The following is a 26,222-nucleotide window of genomic DNA, read 5'->3' on the forward strand; positions in this document are numbered from 1 at the left end:
GGTGATCTAGAGGTGTTCTGCATGCCTGGGGAATCCACACTGGAATTCAGTAGTGTTTATAGATTTTTTTTTTTTAATGGGTCATTGGAAGGGCATCGAGGTGGCACAGTGGCTAGATCACCAGCCCAGGAGAACCTGAGTTCAAATCCAGGATCAGACACTTACTAGCTGTGTGACCCTGAGCAAGTCACTTAACCCTGATTGCCTCCCTGCAAAAAAATGGATCATTGGGTTATAGGTAATTAGGAACTAAATTCATTCACTGACCAAAGTGTGGGCTATGAGCCATAGTACTTACCTTGTTAAATGGGTTTCATTTAACCCCCACAGATACAGAAGCTTCACTTCTTTTTTTTTTTTTTTTAGTGAGGCAATTGGGGTTAAGTGACTTGCCTAGGGTCACACAGCTAGTAAGTGTTAAGTGTCTGAGGCCAGATTTGAACTCACATACTCCTAACTCCAGGCCCAGTGCTCTATCCGAAGCTTCACTTCTTCACCTATCTATACGAGAGTTTAAATAATGCTGGAGATACCAAGAAAAAGATCAAAAAGTGTATGCCCTCAGCAAATTTAGATTCCATCAAGGTAGACAACATGTATGTTAATAAGTGTCAACATAATCGATTTAAGGTAAATTTTAGTGGGAGGAAAGGGAGAGAAGGATCAGGAAAGACTTCATGAAGAATATATCTAAGCACAGATTCAAAGAAAATAAGGGATTCTAAAAGTTTAGGGGTGAGGTAAGAAAGAGGAACAAAAGACAACCAGTGCAAAGGCAAGGAGATGGGAAATTGAATGCTATATATGGGAAATAGCAAGAAAGTCAGTTTGTTTGGACCATAGAATTAAGGAATAGGAGTAGTATAGAAGATTGGAAAGGTAAGTTGGAGCCAGGTTGTGAAGGGCCTTAGAAATTTGAGAAATTTGTATTTGATCCTAGAGGCAAGAGGAAACAAGTGGAGCTTCTTTTTTTTTTTTTTTTTTTTAAGTGAGGCAGTTGGGGTTAAGTGACTTGCCCAGGGTCACACAGCTAGTATTAAGTGTCTGAGGTCAGATTTGAACTCAAGTCCTCCTGAATTCAGGGCCGGTGCTCTATCCACTGCGCCACCTAGCTGCCCCCAAGTGGAGCTTCTTAAGCAAAGGAGTTATATGGTCATACTTAAGCTTTAGTAATATTAACTTGGTAATCATGTGGCAGCAAGGAAAGAAGCTCGTTGCAAGGAGATCAGTTAGAAAGGTTTATAATACTATGTGACCCTGGGCAAGTAACTTAACCCTCATTTTCCTGCACCCAAAACAAAACCAAAAAACCACACACACACAAAAAAAAAAGCAAAATAAGAAAGGTTTCTAATATCCAGGTGATAAATGATGAGTTCTTGAACTAAAATGGTGTTCATGTGAGTAGAAAGAAACGTTTGGGTGTGAGTTATTATGGGAAATAACAGTTTGATGGGGACAGAAAGAGCAAGATGATAGGGAGAATGCATGACTCTACTTACCACTTTTCTTGGTGTCATCTAGGCAAAGGTTGTGCCTCCCTTCTGCGGGTGGAGCCCTTTGTATGTGCTCAGTGCCGCACAGACTTTACACCACACTGGAAGCAAGAGAAGAATGGCAAGATTCTGTGTGAGCAGTGCATGACCTCCAACCAGAAGAAGGCCCTAAAGGCTGAGCATACTAACAGGTTGAAGAATGCCTTTGTCAAAGCCCTACAGCAGGAACAGGTAAGTGTCCTTTTCTAATTTAGAAACCTAGAACCTTCTCTCACCATCTGCCACTAATTGTGTTAAACACAAATTTCCAAAAAGGGGTGGGGGGGGGGGTGTGAAACTCCAGTAGTTTGCAATCATTCATGTTTTCCTCACAGCTTTCAAAGAACCATACCTCATGATCTAACATTTGGGGAGGCTTTTGGGGGCGGGGGTGGGGGGTTGACTCTATTTTCCCCAGCCCCATTTGATCTAAATGTTTCTGACTGTGAGGAAGTAATGGGAAATAGGTTTTGGAGCTTAGAAAGTATGAGGCTTTCTGTTCTTTGACCTTGGCTCTCCTTATAGCCTAAATAAGTCCCTTCTATTCTCTGCCTCAATTTCTTCTGTGGGAGAGATTTCCATATTTTTCTTCAGGATGAAGAGTGGAATATATGCTTTGTACCATAAATGTTTTTCTTCGAGAGAAGTGGTCATTTATAGTCAACAGTGGAGGGAGGGATGTTAGGGGGAAAACCTGGTCATGAGCCAAATGGCCTTTAGAGAGGTAAGCACATCTTAGATTTGTGGAAAACATTTCAGGCTCAATTTAAGGCCAGTGACCACCTCATAGACTTTGGAATCCTGCTTTCTTTTCCATCTTTAGATTATTCAAAATTGAATGCACTTAAAAACCAACAAACAAACAAAAAAATAGGGCAGCTAGGTGGCGCAGTGGATAAAGCACTGGCCTTGGATTCAGGAGGACCTGAGTTCAAATCCAGCCTCAGACATTTGACACTTATTAGCTGTGTTACCCTGGGCAAGTCACTTAACCCTCATTGCCCCACCAAAAAAAAGAAGTCCAAGAAAAATAAACTAGTATCAGAGACCAAACTCCTCCCCCTTTTTGCCTCTTTCTTTGCCGGACTCTCTCTCACTTTGTGTAATTGGGGCCCAATTCACAGGTTTACCTGAAAATGAGACTATAGGACAGGTAGAAGTAAAAAATAACTTCCTACTGACTCACTAGCTCTAATTATACCTGCCAGTTTCACCCCTCTGCCCAGTTTCCAGCAGCTGTCTGTTCAAAAGCAGCACCAAATGAGAAAAGGACCTGTGGTCAGGCAGGGCAACAATTTGGCCATTCTCTTCCCCAGTTGAGTTCTGAGAAGAGGGAGTTGAACGCACCTATCATGCAAGATCCTTTTCCTTGTTTAGCTAGGTCTCTGGTGTGACTTTTTTTTTTTTTTTTTTTTTTTTTTTGGTGAGGCAATTGAGGTTAAATGACTTGCCCAGGGTCACACAGCTGGTAAGTATGTAACCTGTCTGAGGCCGGATATGAACTGAGGTCCTCCTGAATCTAGGGCTGGTGCTCTATCCACTGTGCCACCTAGCTGCCCCTTGATGTGACTTTTAAGAAAAGAGCAGCAAAGGCTCTTGAGTTTCCTGGGTAGGAGATTAAGTATGTTCTTCTCTTAAATTGATGTGTTGACTCCTGACAGGAAATTGAACAGCGACTACAGCAGCAGGCGGCCCTCTCCCCTACTACAGCTCCAGCTGTGTCCAGTGTCAGTAAGCAAGAGACCATCATGAGACACCATACGCTCCGGCAGGTGAGAATCTTTTTTTTCTCATGTGACCCTCTGTTTTCCCATACGACCGATCTTCCCCCTTCTGTTTGCCTACATATAAGACGCTATAACCATACCTGTATTGCAGAATTGGCAGTACCAAAGATTGCCAACTGCGACCTTATTCTAATGCCCAGCCAACATGGAAACAGCCTTGTGTCTTCTCTTTCCAGAGAGCTTGGGGCTTCAGTTACCTATCTCCCTTAGTAGCATGCATTCTTGGCTTATGACTACATCACATTAGGAGAGATATTTATTCTTGAACTTATTCCATACTTTGGGAAAGCAGTCTTCACCCATGATCTTGACTCCCCCCTGACCATCCATTCTACCCAGTCATCTGTTGTCTCATCCCCACAGGCTCCACAGCCCCAGAGCACTCTCCAGCGTGGCATCCCCACATCTGCCCGCTCCATGCTTTCCAATTTTGCACAGGCACCCCAGCTGTCTGTGGCAGGAGGCCTCCTTGGCATGCCAGGTAGGAGATAGAAAAAAGAGGGTATTATTCTGGGATTTGCACGGGACTTTGTTCAGGGAGTACCCACTGCCATAGGGTCTAGGTAGCCCCTGTGAGAAAAATTTCCCCTTTTGTGCCTGCTGATTCTTTTTTTTTTTTTTTAGTGACTTGCCCAAGGTCACACAGCTAGTAAGTGTTAAGTGTCTGAGGCCAGATTTGAACTCAGGTACTCCTGATTCCAGGGCCGGTGCTCTATCCACTGCGCCACCTAGCTGCCCCTGTGCCTGCTGATTCTTAAAGCACACATTCCCCTTTAATATTACTCTAGAGCTCATGTGGGCCAGACAGTAAGTGTATGTGAAAAGCTAGATGTCTCAGTGATGCTTTCCGCAATCTAAGGTAAAAAATCAAGATAGAACTGACCAATATCCATATCTTTGTCATGTATCTCTCTTCCTCTTTTTTCCCTATGCCCGCACCCACTCAGATCAGGCTTTTCAGCCCAAGTAACTATCTCATTGTTTCTAGAACATTGCTCACTACCCCAAGGTAAAACTTTAAGAAATTTTTTCTTCCTCAAAAATCATTGCAACTAAAGGAGGAGGTTGTTACTAAAATAAAACTGGACAAGTCTAGACTGGAACCAGACAGACCAATACCAATCCCTTCTGCCTGGGGAGGAGGGAGGAACGGAGAGGTGGGAGAGGAGGTGCTCTCTCATCCCTTAACACCTATTCTCCTTTTGTCTCCTGGGTTTAGGTGTTAATATCGCTTACTTGAACACTGGCATCGGGGGACACAAAGCACCCAGCCTGGCGGACCGACAGCGGGAGTACCTTTTAGACATGATCCCTCCCCGGTCTATATCGCAGTCCATCAGTGGACAGAAATAACGCCTATTCCACCTGCCCTGCCCCAACCCTGAACCCTCTGTTCCCTCCCTCTCTCCCTTTGCCCCCAACTTCCGTCGCATGCAGTGCCTGTACTGGTGCCTACCATACACGGAAAACAAAACAAAACAAAAAAAAAAAAACAGAAGACAAAAAAAAAAAAGAAACCAACAAGAAAACCCATACTCATGCCCCTCCCTGCCACCTCCCCTCTTTCCACACTGCAGCGATCTGTTCCTCTACCACTCTCTTCTTCTTTCTTCAGTTTTCTATGATAGTGAGAGGTGGATCAGCACCCCACTAGAGGTCAGAGTGAGGTCCCAGGGAGAATCTGTGCCCTCTGACATGTTTCTGAAGCTTGTTTTTATGCTATAATTATTATTATTTTTAATGATGTCTTGTGTCCTCCCTTTTTGTTCACTGGACGGTTAAACCCTTTTCTTTCCCGTTTTGTTTGTCTATTTTTAACAAAGGTATCCACATAAGTGATAGGAGCATTGCAGTGGTTTTCTTCATGGGGGGGTGGGGCTCCAGCCAAAAGGCATGAGGTGACTAAGGCTGGTTAGGGGGTGGATACATTTAATCAGTGGAGTTTAGTGGCAACAGAAGAGGAAGAATGGCACCCCCAGGCTCTGAGGCATAGGATTTCTTAGGGGAAAGGGGAACATTGTAGCTGGGCTTTGGGAATGAGGGTCAGGTGCTTTAGAAGGAAGAAGCTTTAAAACACAGCACCCATAGTACCCATGGTGCTAGCGAGGGTGGGAGAGCATGGGCATGATTTGGAACTAGGGAGGACTGTCAGCAGGCCCTGGCCCCAGAACAACAAGAACCAGGAGTGACAGTAATATTTGGCTCCATGGGAAAGATAGTCAGTTTGAGGTTAGGTGACCCAGCTTCAGTCCGGCAGATTTGGTAAAGTCATCCTCATCTGTCCCTTCTGCCTGTAGCAGCAACCACACCAACGGTGAAAGGCATTATCTGACCCCCAAGCAGAATTTGACTGGGGGCCCTGGAAGTTGGAATGGGAGTGAGTAAATTGGGGAAGGGGAGGAATGGTCATGGAGGAAGGAAGAGCAGAAGGGGTTTTCTACATGAAGGTAAGGTGGCTTCACTTTGCAGTCTGGCTTCTCTCCCTTTGACCTCCTGAATATGGAGGGTATGGGAAGGAAAGGTTTCCTACCCTGGTGGGAGCCTCATCCTAACCATGCCCTTGGCAGATTTGTTCTTGCACCAAGCCAAATGTCTCACTTCAAAACCAACTTCAGAGGCTGCTTCTGAGATCTAAAGTTGGTTTTTAAAGTATTTTCAGAACTCTATTAGTTTTGTTTTTGTTTTTGTTTTGTTTGGGAATCGCTACTAATGTAGAAATGAATTGAATTGTGCAATGTCATTCTGGGAATGGGGGGAGGAAGTTAGCACCCAGTCTGCCCACCTTTTGGATCAAGGGGGATGGGAAGGTGCCAGGCTTTCTTTGAGGTGTGCTGCCCTCAAACACACACCCTTCTAGCTCTAATAAACTTCCAGAGGTCCCCTTAATATAGCATGCCCAAAAGAAAAGCATGGGGAAGGAGTGTGAGGTCCTGACCTTGCTCCCAAAACCAGCCAGGATTGCCCCCCCCCCTGAAAAAACAGGCACTTTTAAAAGTTAATGAAAGAAAGAAAAGACTACACATTCCCCCAAAAGGCTTTTGGTGTTTGGAATAGGGATAAAGGAGCTGGGACCAGGCTTTGGTCTTCCACCCACTCCTGACACCCCGTGCTATTTCGGGTGATTGTACTGGCCCCACGGGCCTCCCCCAGTTTTTTTTCTTCCTTCTCCCCAAAATCCATTGAGCACTTAATAGAGGGGCAAAGATACAGCCTGTGTCTGGACTCCCTGGTGGTGAAAGGATCTGGAAGCTAGAAGCTAGTAACCGGTAGTGATGGGGTTGTTGTTGCGAGTGTTGTCTGATGGGGTGTGTGATGCCCCCTGACTGTAAATGGGGTGGGGGTGGGGGGAATAGTGTTGGGTGGGCTCTGGGATTATTTTAAAATTCTATATATATATAAATATATATTCTTACATCTTTTCTTTGCTCTCTGTGCTTTGAAAGCACTGGATGAATAGTTTGGTTTTGTTTTTCTCTCTCTTCCACAAAATTGGAAGTTTTTTTTTTAACGTTTTTCTTATGTCATCTTGCCATGTGGCATGTCTCTCTAGCCTCTCCTTCCCCTCTCCACCTTCCACCCTGACACAAACACATGATAAAGTGCCATTTCTGTCATGTATCCAAGTCCCCCAGCCCAGAGGTACAAGGTGCCCAGGTGTGTCATTTGAGATTAAAAGTAAGGAAAAAAAAGAATGTGCAATACCATGTGGCTGGTGGCAATCCCAGCCTTGAATTTAGCTCCCTACTGTAGGAACCAGCTAACCACCGTATTGGCCTTGGAAATGGGTGTATAAGGTGATTTTGCATGAAGGCAGACCTGTAGTCTAGTACCTACTTCCAGGGAGAGGGAAATGATGTGATATGGTGGAGGGAGAAATGCAGCATGTCTTCCCTACTTTCCTCTTCTTCAAGATCAAGCTACAGATGCTGCTTGTTGATCATAGAGATCTGTGATCCTCTGCTTGTCAGCCGAGGTTTGGTTCTTGTTCCACTGGCCCCAGCTTTCCTCCCCACCCCCATTCCTTCAGATATTAGTGTTGGGTGGATTGGCCAATATGGTCTTCTGAATCATGGTAAAGTGTTAGCCCTCCATCTTTCCTCCCCTTCCTTTATCCTCAAATTCTCTCTTTCATCACTGATTCCTTTTGTCTCCACTCTCCCCTTCCAAGATCCCTTATAACCTCCCATCACCACATCTTCTAAGTCCCAGGTATCTAAAGTCACCTGTGGCCCTGCACTATGTGGACACTGAGCTGAGGTCCTTCAGGGCATCCCTTATCTTAAGGAAGGAAGAAAATACCCTTTATTCTGGGAGTCTTCCGTTAATTCTGAAGCCTGGAGCTCAATGTGGAGGTATTTTGAGGGGTGCACCAGTTTTGCATGGCTTCTCCCCACACTAATCTCTAGAAGTGCTTGGGGGAAACTGGGACCAGCAGGCTATAGGCAGCGCCTGCTCCCTGGAAACTAGGAATGGAGTAGGGGCAAGAGGCCTCTGATGGAAAGTAAAAAGTGAGAACTGAAGTCCCATTTTAATTTTGTCATTGACCATAGCATCCAGTCCCCGACCTGTCCCTGGAATAAGTATCTTTTTCCACATTTTGGATGTCATGTATGGTAGAAATTTCTCTCTTCTCTTTTCTCTCTTCCCTGCTTTGCCTCTCATTCTCTTTTCCTTTCTCTTTTCTTTTTTCTTCTTTCCCTCTTTCTCCTTTCCCTTCCTATTTTTCTCGGTCTTTTTTTTTTAAGATGCAGATAAGTGTTTTCCTGCTTTGGTTTCCTTTCCTTTCCCTTTTTAAAGGAATTAGCTGTAGAACTGCTTTGTAAAGATGCTTCTTGATATTTTACTTTTGATCCCTCTATCCCACCTTCCCTAATCCTAAAAGCATAACCCTTCTTCCCTCCCCACTCCTTCCCTTTTCTCCAAGCCCAAGTTCCCTCTCCCAATGAGATCTTCATTAGCTTATGATATTTGCTGCCGAGATGTTATAACAAGGACTCATTCGTGTATATAAGCTATTTCTTGATCCATTTAAAAAGGAAGAATTGTACATTGTGTAGAAAAAAAAACATGAAAAAAGTGGAAAAAAAAGCCCTAGCCATGGATATTGTGAAACTGTGTTACGTCATTTTGTACTGTGCCCGTTTGTGTATGATCCGTGCAAAAGGGTTTCTGGGGGTTAGGAGGCAGGGCTGTGGATGATGGGGCAAGGGGATAGGCCAGTTTGGCAGCTGGCTCCCCTGAATCCCCACCCCGCTTTGGAGATGCCCCCCCTCCCCCCCAACTGTGCCTTGCCTCCCCACCCTGGAGCAGCCCCTCCAGGTCACCAGCACTGCCTTGGCAGAGCCCTCCCCCCACCCCAGCTGCCCCACCTCCTTTCCCAGCATTAGGTTGACACTCTGGGGGAAGTGGGGGATGCTGGGGGACTTGGGAGGTAGCTGAGGAACGGAACAGTTCCCAGGGGGCATTGAAACCAAGTATTATGAACTGTAATTGTATTTGCACTGTTTTTTTTCCTCTGATTGCATCAGCATATATACAATATACCTACTATATAACAAACCACAGTGTCAGATTTTCTTACACCAGAGATCTCCCCCATACCCCACACCCTAAAAACATTATCCAGAGGAAAGAACCTGGGCTAATTGTCTTATGAAAGTTGGTAGGGGAGGAAATGTGGGATAAGTAGGAAGAAACTCTTCTCATTGTCATCCTAGGAGGGTTTCATATAATGCAGTACCATGTTCAGTTGAGCACTAACACCTGTGATCAGAATGAATTGAGATGAAGGCCTCAGCTGAGCTGGGAAGCTCATGGCTCTTGCTGGAGTGGAGATGGTTGAAGCAGAGTTAAGAGAGCCCCTCATAAAGAGGAGGAGGGCTAGAGTGATGAGAGGAAGTCAAGAGATGAGTTCTAATCTTGATTTCTGTTGGATAACTTCAGACAAAATTAAAACGAGTTTGGACTAGATCGATTGATAAAATATATCTTGCCCCTCCCCAAATACCACCTCCAGAAGGGGAGGGAGTAACAAGTTAGAATGAGCCAGGGAGGAAGAATCTGGTGTCCAGTGGTCCATTCAAGATGGCATCTCTAGATTGGCAGCAGAGTTGTGTCTGGGAGACGGCTAGAACGGTGGTGATCCTTTCACATGAGTTTTGAGACACCAGTGAGATACAATCATCCATGATCTCCCCTCTCCTCCTCCCCCAAGGTTATTTGACCAGCCTTGGGGATGGATACAAATGCCCTTAAGTTTCTAGTCAGGGCTGGCTGTAGAAGTGTTTCTCATATACTCTACAATCCCACTATCTTCGGAGATCATAGCACCTTGAATACTGACTCCTTGTTAGAGGAGAATTACATCTTTTCTTCCTACTTCACCCCTTAGATGACCAAGGTGTACCCCATCCCACCCCCAACATTGCAGACTGAGATGCTCACCATCCGCTTCCTCCAAGTTCTTGACTAGATGATGTCTGGAGGCAGTGGGTGGGGCATATGGGGTGGGGTAGAAGTTGAGGGATTAGGAGATGCCCTTCCTTATGTAGGGGCAGGCAGGAGGGGGGAGCAAGACCCTTTTGCACAACTCTAAGTTTCCTTATTTTGCCTCTTCATTTTTATTTTCTGCATTGTGTTTGGGAAAGAAATAAAAAGACTAAGACCAATAGAAACTGGTTTTCAAAAGGACAAATACACCCCCATCTGTTTCAGATACTGCCAAGCGCTTCTGCAGTGACAGATTCAAATAATAAGCTAATTTTTGGAGAAAGGATTAAAAGAAAAAAAAAACTTTGTAATATTTATCACTTGCAAGCTATGTTTAATAAAGAAAGGAATGGTTTCTAAACTTTTCCTGTGATTGATGGTTTGGGCATGGGGATTGGGATTGGGAGGGTGAAAAGCAATAGTCACCCCTCTATCCAGGAGCATGCAGGAATAAATTGGATAATTTTGCCTAGCCTGTCTCCACATTGTACTCTGCTGTCTGGTAAGCAAAAGGTGAAATTTCATCTGCCATACTTTACTGCCTACACCTGCCCTGTTTACTCGACACCTCCCTCCTGCCTTGTTCTCATACCAGCTCACATCTTTTGAATAACAATATTGCTTTTTGTAAGAATACTTTGTTAGAATAACACAACACAAAGTCAAACAAGTCTCAGTGACAAGTAAGTGGAAGAAGATAAGATATCCCCTGCAATCCCATAGCTCTTTAAATCAAAAGCCCTTGATACCCGGGTGAGGAGAGGACACCATCTCCCTGAGTGACTCTTTCCAGTTACTCCCAAAACTAAAGAACCCATTGTCATACTCTACTTTTTTCAAACAAACAAACCCCTGACACTTCACCCTCCAAAATGTTCCTTTCTGCTTTTGAGCATAGACTTGACTCTTGATTGTGTTCTCCATTTTGGCTTTTATTTCCAACAAAGCTGTAGTCCCAAGCTACTCCAGGGACTTGGGTACCACTATTCCAGTCTGCCTCCACACCATTCTTGGATCAAGCTGCTTCTGCCCCTGTGTTGAAGGGTGTGTGCAGTGGCTTGGAGTTCCTGGGACTGATTTTGTTGGAAGCTTTTCATTGGTACTAGCATTGCTCGGCAAAATCTCTATGAGCACAAAGTTTGGGTAGGACACACTCCTAAGCCCTGTTCATCCTCCCCAGGATTTTTTGGCATGATACTGGGGAACGGTGTAGAAAAGTGGGTGAAGGGCTGGGCTTAGGATGTGAAGGCTTTGGCTTTGGGGTCAAGAAGGATGTTTGGGGAAGGGAAGGGCTGCAAAGGTACCTCTATGCCCCCAAAGTTGGCACTGATGGCACAGGAGGGGGGAAATAATATTTTTCCCCCGGAGGAGCTGCCCACAGCCCCTGCATTCATTCTATGCTTGCAAAAACCAAACCTGACTCAAACTAAATTCTCTGCTTTCAAAAATAGAAATCAAATGGGAGAGAAGAAAGATAAGGGCCTTCAGAGAAGGCCACAGCTTTGGATTATGGGGCAGGATGATACCTTTACCCCTCCCCCCCAAACCTCCATTGAGGGTTTGGAGTGTTTTTGGTTGCTTGGGAAGATGTGCTGAACATATGGGAGCACGTGTGCACACACAATGACTAGGTTCTGGGAAAAGCCACACCTTGGACCACACTGAAGCATTTGAACTGCTGAGCTTTGAGAAGAGATTCCTGGGTGTCCAGGTCAGAGAACTGATTCATCTCCTTCACTTAATCACAGGAAGAAGAGGGAAGTGGAATAAGAGGAGGAGAGGGGAAAGGCTCTGGTTGTAGAATAGAGAGGAATGTGACGATGGAGCCCCTTGGTCCATCTCCCCTATTTGTGGGGGACCCCTTAAAGCTATACATCTTTGGGCAGAGTCATAGTCTGATCAAGACATTCTGGATTAGGGAAGAGGAGTTTCTGGGAGGACCACTCCCATGAGAATGGTTTGACTTTAGAGTATTTGGTGTGGTGGGGAGAGACATAACCTGGCCCCCAAAATTCCCATTACACAGTGAGAAATCTTTCTCTCCTTGCCCTACCCAGGGGCTGAGGTAGCTTTGGTTCTGTCCTGACTCTGGAAGTAGGGTAGGGTGAGGTAGATTCTTTGGTGGTTCTGTAGTTTTTCAGGGTAGACAGGGGAGAGGAAGCCCCCTAGGCTGCTGACTGTTGCTCCACAGTGACCTAGAGAGGAAGATAGGGAAGAAGGGATTCAAAGCACCAGGGTTTCTGCTCTAGGTGGCCCCTTCCAATCCCTACTCCACAAGGTTGTGGGGAATCAAATGAGGTATTCATAAAGTGCTGAGCACAGTTCTGGCACACACAGGCACTTAATAAATGCTTATTTCATTTCGTCCTTGTATATCTCTCTGAGCTACCAACCACCTCCCATCCTTTTACCTGGGAAATGAGCTCAATCCTCTCTCCAGGTTTTCCTCCACTCTCCAGCTGTCCTAGTGAAGCCCTGTCAGCAGAGGCTGAGGGTACAGTCCAGTGCTCCCCAGACCCTTTCCTACATAAGAAACTGAAGACCAGGTAGAAAGGTTAACTATATCCTCAGCCCCCGTTCCACATTTCTCCCAACTCTACAGGAATAAAAAGTGACTTGGTTCATCCCTTCTACTTATTTTTCCCCCACTTCTATCCCAGTAAATAACTGTTCCCCTATACACATACTCTCTCTCACACAGCCCACAGGAACATATAGCACTAATGAAGCTTATACAAAGCATTTCCATCCTGTCAACCAGGTCTTACCAAGTAGGTAGCACAAATATTATTTTACCTATGAAGAAACTGATTCCCAGAGAAGTTGTACATTGCCCAAGATCAGTCCACTAGTGGTTGTTAGAGCCAGATTTGGAACTCGAGTCTGGTGACTTCAGGTCTAGTGTTCTTTCCATCAAACCACTCCATGTCTCAATAGCTGAGGCTTATAGAGTAATTTGGCTTTACATGCATCATCTCCTCCCCTCAAGCTCCACTCTTCCTTACCTATGGCGCCAGCCCAGGAGGAGGCAGAGGAGACAGATGATGAGGGCAGCAAAGCCCACATGGATGCCCACGAACACCCCCATGCCAGAGGTGTTCTCCATGAATGGGGTTTCCCCATCCTGGCGGCAGGGGCATCCAGCCTTGGGATCTGTGGTACAAGGCACAAGGTAACAATCCCTATCAGGATGCCTGATGTAGGGAGGAGTGGACCTCCTTTCCATTCCCCCACCCTTTACCAACCTCAACAACAGCAGTGTTGCAAGAACTTTTTTTTGTAATCCCCAAGGAATAGGGGGAGAGAAGCTTAGCCAAGGTGCTCTCCAGAGGGGAACAAAAGCACCTCCTTCCCTATAACAACACTGTCCCCCTGGTTTTTTCCAGGCCCCACACACCTGTGTCTGCTGTCAAGGCATCACGCATTGAGACAAAACGGACTGTGCTGTTTCCATCCCCATTTCCGTTGAAGGCCTGGAGCTTGATCTCATACAAGGCAGCAGGCTCTGGAGGGGAAAAAATGTTAGCAATAAGAGGAGAGGTGAATAGGTTAGCTGGGGAAATATGGAGAGGAAATTTGAGCTTCCAGCGAGGCAAGAATGGTGCACCGTTGGAGCACAACACTGCAACTCAGCCCAGGGGCTGAGTCTCACCTAGGTCAGTGTAGAGGAATGAACTGGCACTTCTGGCTAGAAGGAGGGGTCCCTCAAAATGAGCAGCTGGTAGCTTTCTGTGGAAGAGCTTGAAGCCTTGGACGAGCCCAGGCTGGGAAGGCAGCTCCCAGGAGGCCTGAACTGAGGTGGCATTGAGCACTTTGGTGTAGAAGCCAAAGGCTGCAGGAGCTGCAAGAAGACAGGCTGGTTGAGTTGGGGCAATAATAGACTTCATCAAACTGGGGAGGGAGTAGAAGAAACTGGGATTGGGGTGACAGTTAGGGAGAAAGGTGGGGTCTGAGTTTACCCACCATTGCCCATGGTGGTGATATGTACGGGAGGAGAGTCATGGCTAGCACCCTCATCAGAATATGCCCGAAGACGGATGGAATAGGTGGTAGCTGGCTCCAGGTTGGTGAAAACATGTTCAAAGGTCCCTTTGCTCACGGCTTCCTGTAATTCCCTGCCAGGTGGCTCTGAAAGAGGGATGAAGAAGGAGTAACTTGGTACCTGTGTCCATCCTTCCACACTTCCCCTTTATGTGTCCCCCATCACTTCTCTTCCCTCCCTTTGAGTGTGGATAATTCCCAGGACTCAGCTCTTTTGCCTTCTTGCTATGCTTTTTCAAAACCTTGGCAATCTCATCCATTCCCATGGCTTCAATTAACTATGAAGATAACAGCTAGGAACTAAATATCCAGTCTGATTTATTACAAACTCCAGACCCACATCTTCAAATTGCCTCCTGGACATCATTTGAATGTCTACTAGTACCTCTTATTTACCATGTCCCAAACGGAATTCATCTTTCCTTCTCCGCCCCCTGCCCCGGCCAAAAAAACAACACCCTAGCCCTCCCCTCTTATTTTTTTGATTGTACTACCAAGTCATCCAGGCTTGAAATCTTGAAGTCATTTTTTACTTTTCTCCTTCATTGCCTCGATCACCTGTTAATTCTACCTCCACAACAAGTCTCATATCTTCCTCAGCCGTGCAGCCTTCACATTGACCATTCTCATCACCTTTCCACTGGATCCTGAATTCTGCCTCTTGGGCCCTATGCTTGGATAGGTGAGCTTTTACCTAATCTTGTCTGGAAATAGACCTCCACATCACTTCACAGCCAATTCCAAACCATGCATGATGGCAGCAACTCCTCCTTCTAGTTCCCCTGGATGGGTTCTCTTCCCTCATTAGAATTTTAACTGTTTAAGGGCAGACACTGACTTGCACATATTTGTATCTCCTGGTGCTGGTGTCTAGCACATAGTTAGCACTTAATAAATGTTATTTTATTCATCCATTCATCTCCTTCATTTTCATTCACACCAACACCACCCTAGTTCAATCTTTCATTACCTCTGTCCTCAACTTCCTCATTTCAGTTTCTCTTCTTGAGAGCTATGTGGCAAGATGGATGGTGTTGTCCTGGAAGTCAGGAAACAGGTTCAAATCTTGCCTCAAACACTTACTGATTTATATAACCAATGTCTGAGTTTTCTTTTTCCTCATCCATAAAATGGAGCTAATCATATTTGTATTGCCTACTTCCTTTGACTTTCAAGAGAAAAGTACCTTAAAGCACTCTTAGTTATAAACTGTTATTTTTAGTCTTCTCCAATCTATCCTTCAGACCTGCCACAATTCTTTTCCTAATGGCTGACTTCACAGTTTAAAAAACTCCAGGAGCTTTTTAGTACCACAAGAAGATAAACTACACAATCCTTAATCCGCATGTCAGGCCCTCTAGAATTTGGTTCCAACCTACTTTTCCACCTGTATTTACATCCCAGGTAGACTGGATGGACTATTTCTTGTTCCTCAGTCATAAATTTAGAGCTAGAGAAAACTTTAGAGATTAGCTTCTCCAAGCTCCTCATTTTAGAGATGTGGAAACCATGAGGAAGTAAATTGTTCAAGGTCACTAAGTCCTAAGTAGGGGAACCAGGACTCAAATTTGGAGTCATCTGACTTCATCTGACTGATGAAGATACTGAATTATACTGTCAGCAGAAGTGTCCTGCACTTTCTTCTATCTCATGAATTTGCACAGACTGTTCCCCAGTACAAGAATTTACTCCCTCTTTATCTCTGTTGAAATTTTCTTTCTTCAAGGCCCAGGTCAAGTGCCACTTTCTTACTGTTTCCCAATCTCTACCCTAGCTGAAAATTATTTCTCCCTCTTCAAGTTTTCCTAGAGAATTTTGTTTGGAGCTCTGTCTTTTTTGTATCTTAAAAGCTCCCTGAAAGAAAAGGTTTCACCTTCTTTTATATTTGTATCCTCAGCAGCTAGTATAATGCCATGCACCTAAATAAATGTTGGTTGAATTTCTTTTTTTGTTGTTGTTTTGTGGGGCTATGTTGGTTGAATTTCATTCAGAAAGCTAAGGGAGGGCAGCTAGGTGGCACAGCGGATAGAGCACCAGCCCTGGAGTCAGGAGGACCTGAGTTTAAATCCGGCCTCAGACACTTAACACTTACTAGCTGTGTGACCCTGGGCAAGTCACTTAACCCCAATTGCCTCACTAAAAAAAAAAAAAAAAAAAGCTAAGGGAGATGGATATATAAAAAAGGACATCAAATGCAAACCAGGTCTAGTTATATCTGTCAAGTGTCCAGTGAGTGATATATTGAGGGTACACAGAGGGAAGCATTGGGAACTAAGTCTAGAAAAAAAGATTGGGGGTCAGATTATGGAGGGCCTTAAGTGACATGCTAAGGAGTTTGAACTTTGTTCTGAAGGCAACAGGGATCCAGTAAAGATCATCTCAACCCTCATCCTTCCTTACCAGTCTGTAGCATTTGACATTGTGGACCACCTTTTCATCCTGGATTCCTGTTTCACCGTCTCTCTGTGTGTCTCTATCTCTGTCTGTCTCTGTATCTCTGTCTCTGTCTCTGTCTTTGTTGGAGTCTCTCAGTCCCTCTTGATTTTTATGACTCTGTCTCTCTTGGTTTTTATGACTCTCTGTCTCTCATATATCATGGAGGCTAAAATGACATTTGGGGTTTTTTTGTTTTGTTTTTTTTAATTTTTGCAGGGCAATGAGGGTTAAGTGACTTGCCCAGGGTCACACAGCTGGTAAGTGTCAAGTGTCTGAGGGCGGATTTGAACTCAGGTCCTTCTGAATCCAGAGCCAGTGCTTTAGCCACTGTACCACCTAGCTGCCCCCGTAAAATGACATTTGTGAAGTGGATTAGATTTGTAGCATTGCATTCCATTTCCCTTTCTTCCAGCCACCACCCTGGTCTAGACACCTCCTCATCAGCTTCCATATTAGTCTCAGATCTCTTCCTCTTCCAATCTCCACTCTCCACACCACTGCTAAAATGATTCTAACCATGCCACTCCCCTACTCTATAAGCCCCAATACCTCCCTGCCTGATAAAGTATAAACCTCCTCCGTTGTGACTCTTTATGAGCTGACCCCAACCCATCTCACTTCCTTTCATAAACATTACTGCCTGACCAAATGGACCTTCCATCACTGGGTCACCTTACCTTTGCAGTGGTTCTCCCTTATGCCCAGAATACACTCTGTCCTCACTTCTGACTCTATGAATCCTTAGCTTCTTTCAAGTCTTAATTCCAGAATCACCTTCTGCAGGAAGCCTTTCCTGATCCCCACAGATGCTAATATCTTCCTACACACGCACCAGATTATCTTCTGTTTTATACAAACCTATATATACAGATGTTGTTTTCCCTGGCTAAATTATAAACTCCCTATGGTCAAGGACTACTTTCCCTTTTGTCTTTGCAGCCCCAGTAATTAATTAGCACAGTGCCTGACACTGTGTTTTAATGAATGCTTAGTGATTGATTGAATAGACAAGTGACACTGAATTTCTGAAATGGTTAGGACCTTAGAGATCATCCAGCACAACCTCACTTTTTAGGTGGGGAAACTGAGGCCCAGAAAGGGGAATCATTGAATTTCAGAGTTGAAAAGGACCTCAGAGGCCATCTGGTCCAAATTGCATCTAAACTAGAATCCCCTCCCCAATATCCCAGACAGGTGATATCCAGCCTTTGCTTGAAAGCCTCCAGGCAAGGGAAAGCCATGGCCTCTGAAGGCAGTTAATTTAATTTTTGGACAACTCTAGTGGTAGGAAGCTTTTCCTTAGACAAGTCCTAAATTTGTCCATCATCTCCCCATGAATAATCTCTTCTCTGGGCTAAAACGCCTCTAGTTTCTTCAACCAGTCATATAGCATGAATTCAAGTACCTTCACCATCTTTATCAGTCCCAAGTGAAGATTCTCTCAGTTATTACTGTCCTTCCTAAACTGTGGCCATCAGAACTGAACCCAAGATTCCAGGTGGATATTGATCAGATCAGAGTACAACAGGACTGTCACTTTTTTGAATCACTTCTTGGAAGCTATGACTCTAGATTCAGTCCAAGGATATGACTTGCATAATAAGATCAGACTTCTAAACATAGCAGAGCCAGGACTAGACCCTAGGTCTTTTGACTCCCTATCTTACTGCTATTTCCACTGAACCTGTTTCTGGTCTTGTTTCCTCTCCCTACCACCCACACCCTGCCACCTCTGCCCACCTCCCTCAGGCTGAAGATGTAGCACATAGCCGATGATACTGGGATTGTCGCCAAAAGAAGGAGGTTCCCAGGAAACTCGGATGGTGGATGTGGAGAGGGCAGAGGCCCGGAGACCTTGGGGAACAGGGGGTGGCTCTGGGGCTCCAGTCACAGCCAGGCGGGCACTGGCCTGGTTAGAGCCTGCACTGTTCTCTGCTATGCACTGGTAGATGGCTTCATCTTCTGCTGTGACACCAGCCAACATCAGTGTGCTAGAAGAGAGATACAGAAGTAGTGGTGGCACATTGTTTCTATTCAGGCACAAGAATCCTCCCGTCTGTGTCTCCTCTTTAAAAAGGCTCTTTCTTCCAAGGGGTTGTAGTCCCTCCTGTCTCTCTCTCTTTTTAATGGGGATGAGGGGAAGAAAAGAAGTAGGGGGTTTTCCTGTGATTGTATGGGTGGATGGACTATCTGTGGTTGTCTGTACGTGTATGGAAAGGTTAGATTTACCTGTGGTTGTGTGGATGTGGTTTGCATTGTGTCAACTGTGGTTAATGTGTGTCAGGATACCTGTGGTTGTATGGATGTGTATGTATTAGAAGCAGTTTTTGGTAGTTGTATGGATGTACATTGTATTGGGGCAATTAGCTATGGAGTTGTGACTGTAGGTCGGTGGGAAGGCACATTAACCTGTTGTTGTGAGTGAGCCTGACATTATCTCCGGGGCTCAGGACCTTTCCGTTCTTCAGCCAGATGAGCCGGGGTTCAGGAACACCTTGGGCCACACATGTGAAGATGGCACTGCTGCCAGGGGGCTTTGACACAGACTGTGGCCACTGGACAAACTCTGGAGGGGCTGAAAAGGATAGGAAATAGGAGAGGCTACTACCCTGTCCCTTAACCCTCCTTCCTCTTTTCTTTTTTCCTTTCCCTGCACAAGCTTAGGATGGAAGTCAGAAATTCTGCTTGGAGACCACCAGGGATCTGGGACTGTGTTCCAGTCTGAGAGAGGAGGAGGCTGGAGGCTCAGCTGTCCCTCCAGCCTGATGTCCTGCCCCATCCAGGCTGTGGGAACCGGCTGGAGCTCCAGCTGCTGCATTCAGGGCTCAGGGCTGCATCTCATTGCCCCGGGCGCCCATCCATCACTTTTGCAGCCAGGCCGTCCAGGCTGCTCTGAGAGGTCAGGGGAGCCAAGGGCTCTGCAGGGACCTCCCCCCACCTCCCGCCTCTGCCTCTCTCCTCCTGCCAAGGGCAGGCAGGCAAGTGAGCAAATGAGCCAACAAGCAAGAGGTTGTGAGACCCAGAGCTTTGGGTATCTGACTCATTCGAGGTCACACAATGACAGAAGTTCACATTTCTGGCCCGCTTTGAGGTTTATAAAGCGCTTTCCTCACAGCAACCCGATTTAATAGTAATGTGGGTACCAGCGTCATCATTTTAAAGATGGGGAAAAGGAAGCCAAAATAGATTAGGTGACTTGCCCAAAGTCAAAGTTAAGTGTCAGAACCTGGCATGAAGGCAGGTTTCCTTCCTTGGCTGTACACCACTAACCTGTTCTGATCTCTTCTCTCTCTGCCTACTACACTCCCACTCTCCCCCTTTCTGATGCATCCTTTGGCTGGCGCTGCTCACCCTGCACCAGAAGGACCCCCTGAGCTGTTCGCCGGACCCTGGTGCCCGGTCGGTTGGCAGCACAGACATATACTCCGGAGTGCTGAACAGACACATCTGAGATCATCAGGTTCCCAGTTCCCAGGACCTGGATTCCTTCCACCCCAATGGAACGACCATCTAGAAGAAAGGGGATGGAAGTCAAGGTCACCATGACAACAACCCCCTTCCCTGTGGGGCAAAGGGCTGGAGGCAAATTGAAAGAGAAGGAGTAGGTCTGGGATGGTTGACCGAAGAGGAATGAGGAGAGATTTGGAAGCTATAAAGGAAAAAGAAAGGAGGATATTGGAAAAAGGGATCCTGTAGGAGTGATTCTGTGTCCCTTCCCCTAACCACCTCCCCACCCCCACCCCAGCTCCCCACTGTTACCCAGGCGACTCCAGGAGACTAGGGGGCGGGGGTGGCCTGTAGCAATGCACTCTAGCACTGCAGTCTGGTGCACGGTGAGGGTCAGGTTCTGAGGCCCCGATAGAATCTCTGGTTCCTGAAGCAGCCGCAGGGGAGACACTGCCAGGGGCCAAGAGAATAAGGGATGGAGTGAGGGAGGGGAACAGCTTTCCCCCCATGCCTTTCCTAAAGGGCACCCAGCTAAGGGCATTTTTACTCCCTGCCCTGATACCCCCAACTCTACAATATTTTTCAGACCTTCCCGCAGCCATTCCCCAATATCCAAGCTGGGTTGTAGCTCATCCAGCTCAAAGCAAGGGAACTGTAGGGAGAAAGCAGGAAGACAAAAGGGGGTAATGGAAACCTCAGAAACTTTGAACCCCTAAGCCAGTTCCAGGTAAAGCTGATGGAAAGGAGGAGGGAAAGGAGAATGCAGTTTACAATGGGAAACAGTATGCTTAGCCCATAAGGGAGGTTCCCTGGCATGGGAAGAAGCCCCCAGCCTGTGTTCTACCCCAAAGGTTATGGAGGTGGAGGGGAGTTGTCCCACCTTATTTCACTTTCACAAGTTGGGACTGATCCTCATTTATGAATGTACCTAATTTTTTTATTTTATTTATTTATTTTAGTGAGGCAATTGGGGTTAAGTGACTTGCCCAGGGTCACACAGCTAGTAAGTGTTAAGTGTCTGAGACCGGATTTGAACTCAGGTACTCCTGAATCCAGGGCCAGTGCTCTATCCACTGTGCCACCTAGCTGCCCCTGTACCTAAATTTTAAAAAAATTTGTTAATTTTTTTTTTTTTAAGTGAGGCAATTGGGGTTAAGTGACCTGCCCAGGGTCACACAGCTAGTAAGTATCAAGTGTCTGAGGCCGGATTTGAACTCAGGTACTCCTGAATCCAGGGCCGGTGCTCTATCCACTGTGCCACCTAGCTGCCCCTTCTTGTCCCTTGTTGATGGAGAATAGTACTGTTCAGGTATATCCAGGGAATAGTCTATAATGATTCTTGGATCTATTTCCTAGGGCATCACTGATTCCTCCAGAGTCTGCTCATCCTGTTTACTTAGAAATAGATGTTTTTCCCCCGCTATTTGCATCACCACAAGGTGAAAAGTCAGCTGCCACTTTCCTAACCACTCACAGAGCCTCCTGAGATCCTCCTGCAATTTATGCCTGCCATTTCACTAGGAGAATTTAGTGTCAATCTCTGGATTTCGCTGTGCATTTTCTCCCTTTGTTGAAAGAAGTTCTAGCATTATCTAACCTCATTCTGCAATTCTTCTCTATACAGAGAAGTGTCCATTTATTCCTATACTTTGTTTTATGTCTCAGTTTCCTATCCTTGACAAAATCGTTTGTTCCCCCCCCCCAAAAAAAAATCCCATAGTGACTCAATTTTTAAAATACCCTTTGGAGTAAAATCTTGTCAGAGGCTTTTTGAAAGTCTAAATAGATTATATCCACTGGCTTTCCTTTATTCACATGCATATTTAGCTCATTGAAGAATTCTAATAGATTAGTTAGGCATGATTTCCCCTTAGAGAAACCTGGTTGCCTTTTCTCCAATAGAATGGGTATACTTATTCAGTGATTCTATCCTTTATTAGAGATTCCATCGGCTTGCCTGATATGGAATTTGGGGGGGAGGAGGGAAGGAGCCTTGGCACAGGGGGACATTACAAATCTGATCTGTCCATAGGACCCCTGCCTCTAAATATTCAGGCCCTGGCTGCAGAAGTGTCTGTACCCTGATTTCAACTCCATTCCTTACCCTCAGCCTTCTCCTTTAAACAGTCTCCCCACATCCTTGTCCACATCTCTCTTTTGAGTGGTCTTCTTATTCTCCTGTCACCAACCCCAGGCCCTCCAATCTCCAGATAGGAGGAAAGTGCCGTGCAAACACACCCAGACATACATACAGTTCCATGCACCATAATTTCTCTTACAGTCAGTCACAATTACACACTCACAGTTAGTCACATTTGTAAGATGAGGAAATTGAATTAGATGCCTTCTGAGGTCCTTTCTAGCTCAAAAGGTTACAAGCACCCAGTCACACATCCAAAAATCACACAGAGAGATCCAGCTCTCTCCTCATCTCTGCCTTGGCTGGGGTGGGGGTGGAAGGACAGCACCCTAGGTTTCCAGTCTGTTTTCTGTGCTGAGTCCTTACCGCTCAGTGCAAGTTGGGCCTCCTGGCTGTAGCGAGTACTGGCTACATTGTGTGCCACACATCGGTAGGTGCCTATATCAGACTGCCCAACATTTGTGATCTGCAGAATGCCTGCAGGTAGTAAGGTGAACCTGCCAGAGGTGATGGACAAATTATTAAGGTACCCTCCAGACACTGACCCTCTCCCTATAGTATCCCCTCAATTTCAGGTCCTTTCTGTTTACCTGTGGTTGGTAGGGCTCAAGGCAGTTCGGTTGTGTTCCCAGGAGATAGTTGGCTCGGGTACTCCTCGGATCAGGCACTGGAAACGGGCAACACCTCCTTGCTCTACCACCATGGACTCAGGGTGTTGGTGAAATCGAGATAGACCTAGGAAGATAAAGGTTCAGACACCTGAACCCCGCCCTCCAGAGTCCCTTGCTCCAAGCCACTAACCCCAGTTGATCCCATGGTCTCGCTCCATCTCCAGCTATTCAGAAACCTCTGATCCTTCCCCAGTGACCCCACTTTTCCTAGTCTACCCTTCCCAGTCACATGCCCTATTTCAATCCCAGTGCTCAAACCCATAGAGAGATCCCTTGTGGCCCAGCCTCTACCCCAGGCACACCAAGTCCACTCACTTGCCAGCTGCACCCGTGCCCTCCGGCTCACCAACCGTCCATAGCGGTTTTGAGCCATACAGTTGTACTCATGGACACTAGCAGATGATCCCTGAGGGGGATGGTGGTTGGGGAAACCCCCAAGGTGAAGAGATCCATCTGGCATCAGGGTGGCACCACTATTATTTCCCAGAGGTATCCCATCTCGCTGCCAGGAGATGGTGATGGGCGGCTCTCCTTCCACCTGACACCTCAGCAGCAGTGGGTGTTCTCTCAGTGCCACCACGTCCCCTGGCTCCTGCACGAAGGCCAGCTCAGAACCTCCCGCTTCACCTGTAGGGAATGGGTAGGCTCAGTGGGTATTGCCAGGATCCTTCTGAAAATCTGTGTCCCCTCAGCCCCTTCTCTTCTTCCCACATAGTCCCTTCTTTCTTCTGTATGAAGTTAGGCTCACTAGACCTGGAGAAAGGTCTTGTGGGCCTTCGCCTTGGTTCTTCTCCTATAGTCTTGACCCTGAGAAGACAATGAGGTAAATAGAGGCTAAAAAGGAATAGGAACTCAAAAATTATATTTTAGAAGAAGCAGCGGAGCAGAGGTATAAGTTTAAGGCAGAGGTGAACTTGGAAATTCATAACAGAAAAGTTATTGAAATAGGAGAAGTGGAGGAACTGGGGTTGCTATCATTGGAAACTGGAAGTTGGGGGGAAGGGCTGAGGTTAGGGGTATGAGGAAACTAAGAGCTAGGTGTATGTGTGGGTGTGGTTTGGATTGAAGACAGTGTAAAGGAGAAGCTGGGGTTGGGGCAAGGGTTGGCTGGGACAGGACCATGAGCTGGGGATAAGGACTGAGGATGGGGAGCTGGGATTGGGGGGCTAGGGCTGAAAGAAACAGGGCCTGGGCTGGGGCTGGGCGCGCCTTGATTGATGGCCTCTTTCAGCCGCGCCCTGGCAACGGGGAGGGGGCGGTGCAGGCACAATGGCAGGGTCAGGGGCCCGAGCCATGGGCATTGTGCTCCCCCCTGGGACAATGGGGTCTGCCCCCTCCCTCCCCCGCCGGCCCATCTGCCTGTCTGCCCACGAGGTCATCTTCCCAGGACTCCCTTGACACCCCTCCTCGTCCCCCCCACCCCACCTCTATCTAGGCAATGCTAGGCAGAGCAAGGGCACACTTAGGCACACAAATACACACACTGGCATCTGAACACACAGAGAAACACCTACATTTATGGGAAAATAAATGTAGAGACAGGCACACAAGACATCCACAAAAAACGAAAGTACAATTTCCGATACACACTTCCTTTCACACTTACCTACATATGTGCACAAATGAGCAAGCACAATCACATCGAAAGAGTCACCCATGGACATGCATTCAATTCTATTCAACAAACGTTTAATAAGTGGCTACTGTGTGCAGAGCACTGTGCTAGGCACTAGACGAGGTACAAAGTTTAGATTAAAAGTGACCTCTGGGGGCAGCTAGGTGGCTCAGTAGATAGAGCACCGGCCCTGGATTCAGGAGGACCTGAGTTCAAATCCGGCCTCAGACACTTAACATTTACTAGCTGTGTGACCCTAGGCAAGTCACTTAACCCCAATTGCCTCATACACACAAAAAAATAGGAATGATGACAACAACAACAAAAAAAAAAGTGACCTCTGTCCTCGTGGAGTAACATTCTCACACATCTCTACACAAAGATACAGACAGAAGCCTGGAGGTGTACCTGACCTCCACTTGGATTCACAACGAACTAGACTCACAAAGACTTACATACAAATGAAGAGGCGGGGGACACTTGAAGTTTAGGCAAGTAGCTAGGACTTAATCTTGAAATTAGACTTGAAAGCCCTGTTTCTCCTCAGTCCTAGACCCCACATCCTTTTTCTTCCCTACAGAACATTTTCCCTTTGTGAAATTTGATCTCTGGGAACTGGGACCAAGAAAAGCCATGAATCTGTAAACTGAAGCTAGCCTGGCCTGGCTCTTCCTAAATCCTTCAGCTACTCCTGCAGTGAGGATCTTTCCTCTTCCCTCTCCTTAACTCCTCATTCTGGTTTCCTCTTCTCTTGCCTTCCTAAACGCTTCCTCACCCACCCCACCTGGTCCTCAGTCCCTTTCTATTCCTCCCAACCCCTGAACAGTGGTTGTTCCTCTGAGTAGACTCCCTACGCTCCTTCTTCTGCCTTTTACCCTGGCCCCTGGAGCCCAGGATTATGCTACCTGCCCTTTGCCCCCACCTCAGATTTTCCCTTTTCTTTCTACCCTGATTTTTTCCTTTACCCTCAACCTGTCCCTTCCTTTCCTTCACTTCCCTTATACTGCACTCTCCATGTCTCTTCAGCTGCCATTCCCTCATTCTCTAATCTTCTTCCTCAGATCTTTCCTTTTCCTGATCTCTTTTCCAGATATAACAACAACAATATGTCTGCATAACATTAAATATATAAGAATAATAGCAGGATAGCAACTTGTCCTTAGATTATTTCTACTTGAACTACACTAAACTGGATGAGTTTGAGATAATAATAATACTTTAACGATCATATTATAATGACAAAAAACCAATTATTTTACCCACCTGCTCAATAATCCAAAGAACATTAAATATGAAAGAATAATAGCCAGATAACAGTTTATCCTAGGACAATCACTATCTGAACTCCATGAGAATGAGATTAGTACTAATAATAATACATATTCAGCTATCAACAAATATTTGTTGAGTAATGACTGTGTTCAGCACACTTGTTGGGGGGAGATATGACCTTTAGATAAGATACAGTTAGTTACTCCTCATCTTCCCAGCTTTCTCCATTTTCTTATCTCTTCCCTTTTTTCCTCATCTCTTTCCCTTTTTTCTCTTCACTCATATACTCCATTTTCTCTTTTTTTTTGCTACATCTTTTCCCCTGTCCTTATCTCTCCTCCCATTCCTCTCCCTTCCTCCCCATTCCCCTCCTTTCCTTCTCTCTAATCACCTCCTTCATTTTCTCCATTTCCCCCCATCTCTTTCTCTGCCTTTGAACCATTCCCTCGTTACTCTATCTGCTCCCCCAATTCTCCTTACCCCAGTCCTGCAGCAGCAGTAGCAGTCCAAGCAGCCACAACCCCATGGCCCAGGCCCTGCTTCGGCCCCCCTCCTGGTCCCCAGGCAGTCACTGCCTTCCCCTGCCAGCCCTGGTTCTGCTGCCTTCAGCCTGGAGAACCCTGGACTGTCCGTGCCCACACTTGTGGGAGGGGGGACACCAGGGGATGCAGGGGTGGGGAGCTTCTGGTCTTGCTTCTAGGGGGCCTGGGGTGTGGAGGGGGGCCGAGTTCTGGGAGCTGGGGCTAGAGGCTCCTAGCCTTTCGTCCGTCCTCTCTTAAACAGTGTCTG

General features: G+C 46.3%; 2 protein-coding genes across 4 annotated transcripts in view; one reads left to right on the forward strand and one right to left on the reverse strand.

Moving 5' to 3' along the window:
- Positions 1-4,871, forward strand: part of GATAD2B (GATA zinc finger domain containing 2B) — a 105,378-nt gene extending 100,507 nt beyond the window's left edge. For all 3 annotated transcript variants that reach the window (XM_044001316.1, XM_044001314.1, XM_044001315.1), the window contains 4 exons: positions 1,525-1,727; positions 3,197-3,307; positions 3,686-3,803; positions 4,542-4,871. In XM_044001316.1, the coding sequence (XP_043857251.1) occupies positions 1,525-1,727; positions 3,197-3,307; positions 3,686-3,803; positions 4,542-4,675 (566 nt within the window). In that variant the 3' untranslated portion in view covers positions 4,676-4,871. The remainder of the gene's footprint in view (positions 1-1,524; positions 1,728-3,196; positions 3,308-3,685; positions 3,804-4,541) is intronic.
- A 7,105-nt stretch (positions 4,872-11,976) lies between these two features.
- On the reverse strand, positions 11,977-25,959 carry LOC122752794 (immunoglobulin superfamily DCC subclass member 3-like). Its single transcript, XM_043999708.1, has 14 exons — positions 25,914-25,959; positions 22,862-23,173; positions 22,466-22,610; positions 22,242-22,372; positions 20,048-20,185; positions 19,640-19,798; positions 18,698-18,863; positions 18,029-18,279; positions 13,775-13,939; positions 13,464-13,652; positions 13,209-13,316; positions 12,817-12,964; positions 12,223-12,346; positions 11,977-12,006 (listed from the first exon to the last, which is right to left on the reverse strand). Exons 1-14 carry the CDS (start codon positions 25,957-25,959, stop codon positions 11,977-11,979), a joined length of 2,112 nt encoding a protein of 703 aa, XP_043855643.1.
- Between the last annotated feature and the right edge of the window lie 263 nt (positions 25,960-26,222).

The sequence above is a fragment of the Dromiciops gliroides genome, chromosome 4 (genome assembly GCF_019393635.1).
Source record: "Dromiciops gliroides isolate mDroGli1 chromosome 4, mDroGli1.pri, whole genome shotgun sequence".
Classification (NCBI taxonomy): Eukaryota; Metazoa; Chordata; class Mammalia; order Microbiotheria; family Microbiotheriidae; genus Dromiciops; species Dromiciops gliroides.

Bases quoted from the DNA above. Each gene is read 5' to 3' on its own strand.
- LOC122752794 (XM_043999708.1), bottom strand. From the start codon at position 25,959: ATGGGGTTGTGGCTGCTTGGACTGCTACTGCTGCTGCAGGACTGGG. The intron at 13,653-13,774 runs GTGGGTAAACTC...GTCTTCTTGCAG, and splicing joins TATCACCACCATGGGCAATG to CTCCTGCAGCCTTTGGCTTC. The intron at 12,347-12,816 runs GTAAGGAAGAGT...CCTGGTCTTCAG, and splicing joins CTCCTGGGCTGGCGCCATAG to TTTCTTATGTAGGAAAGGGT.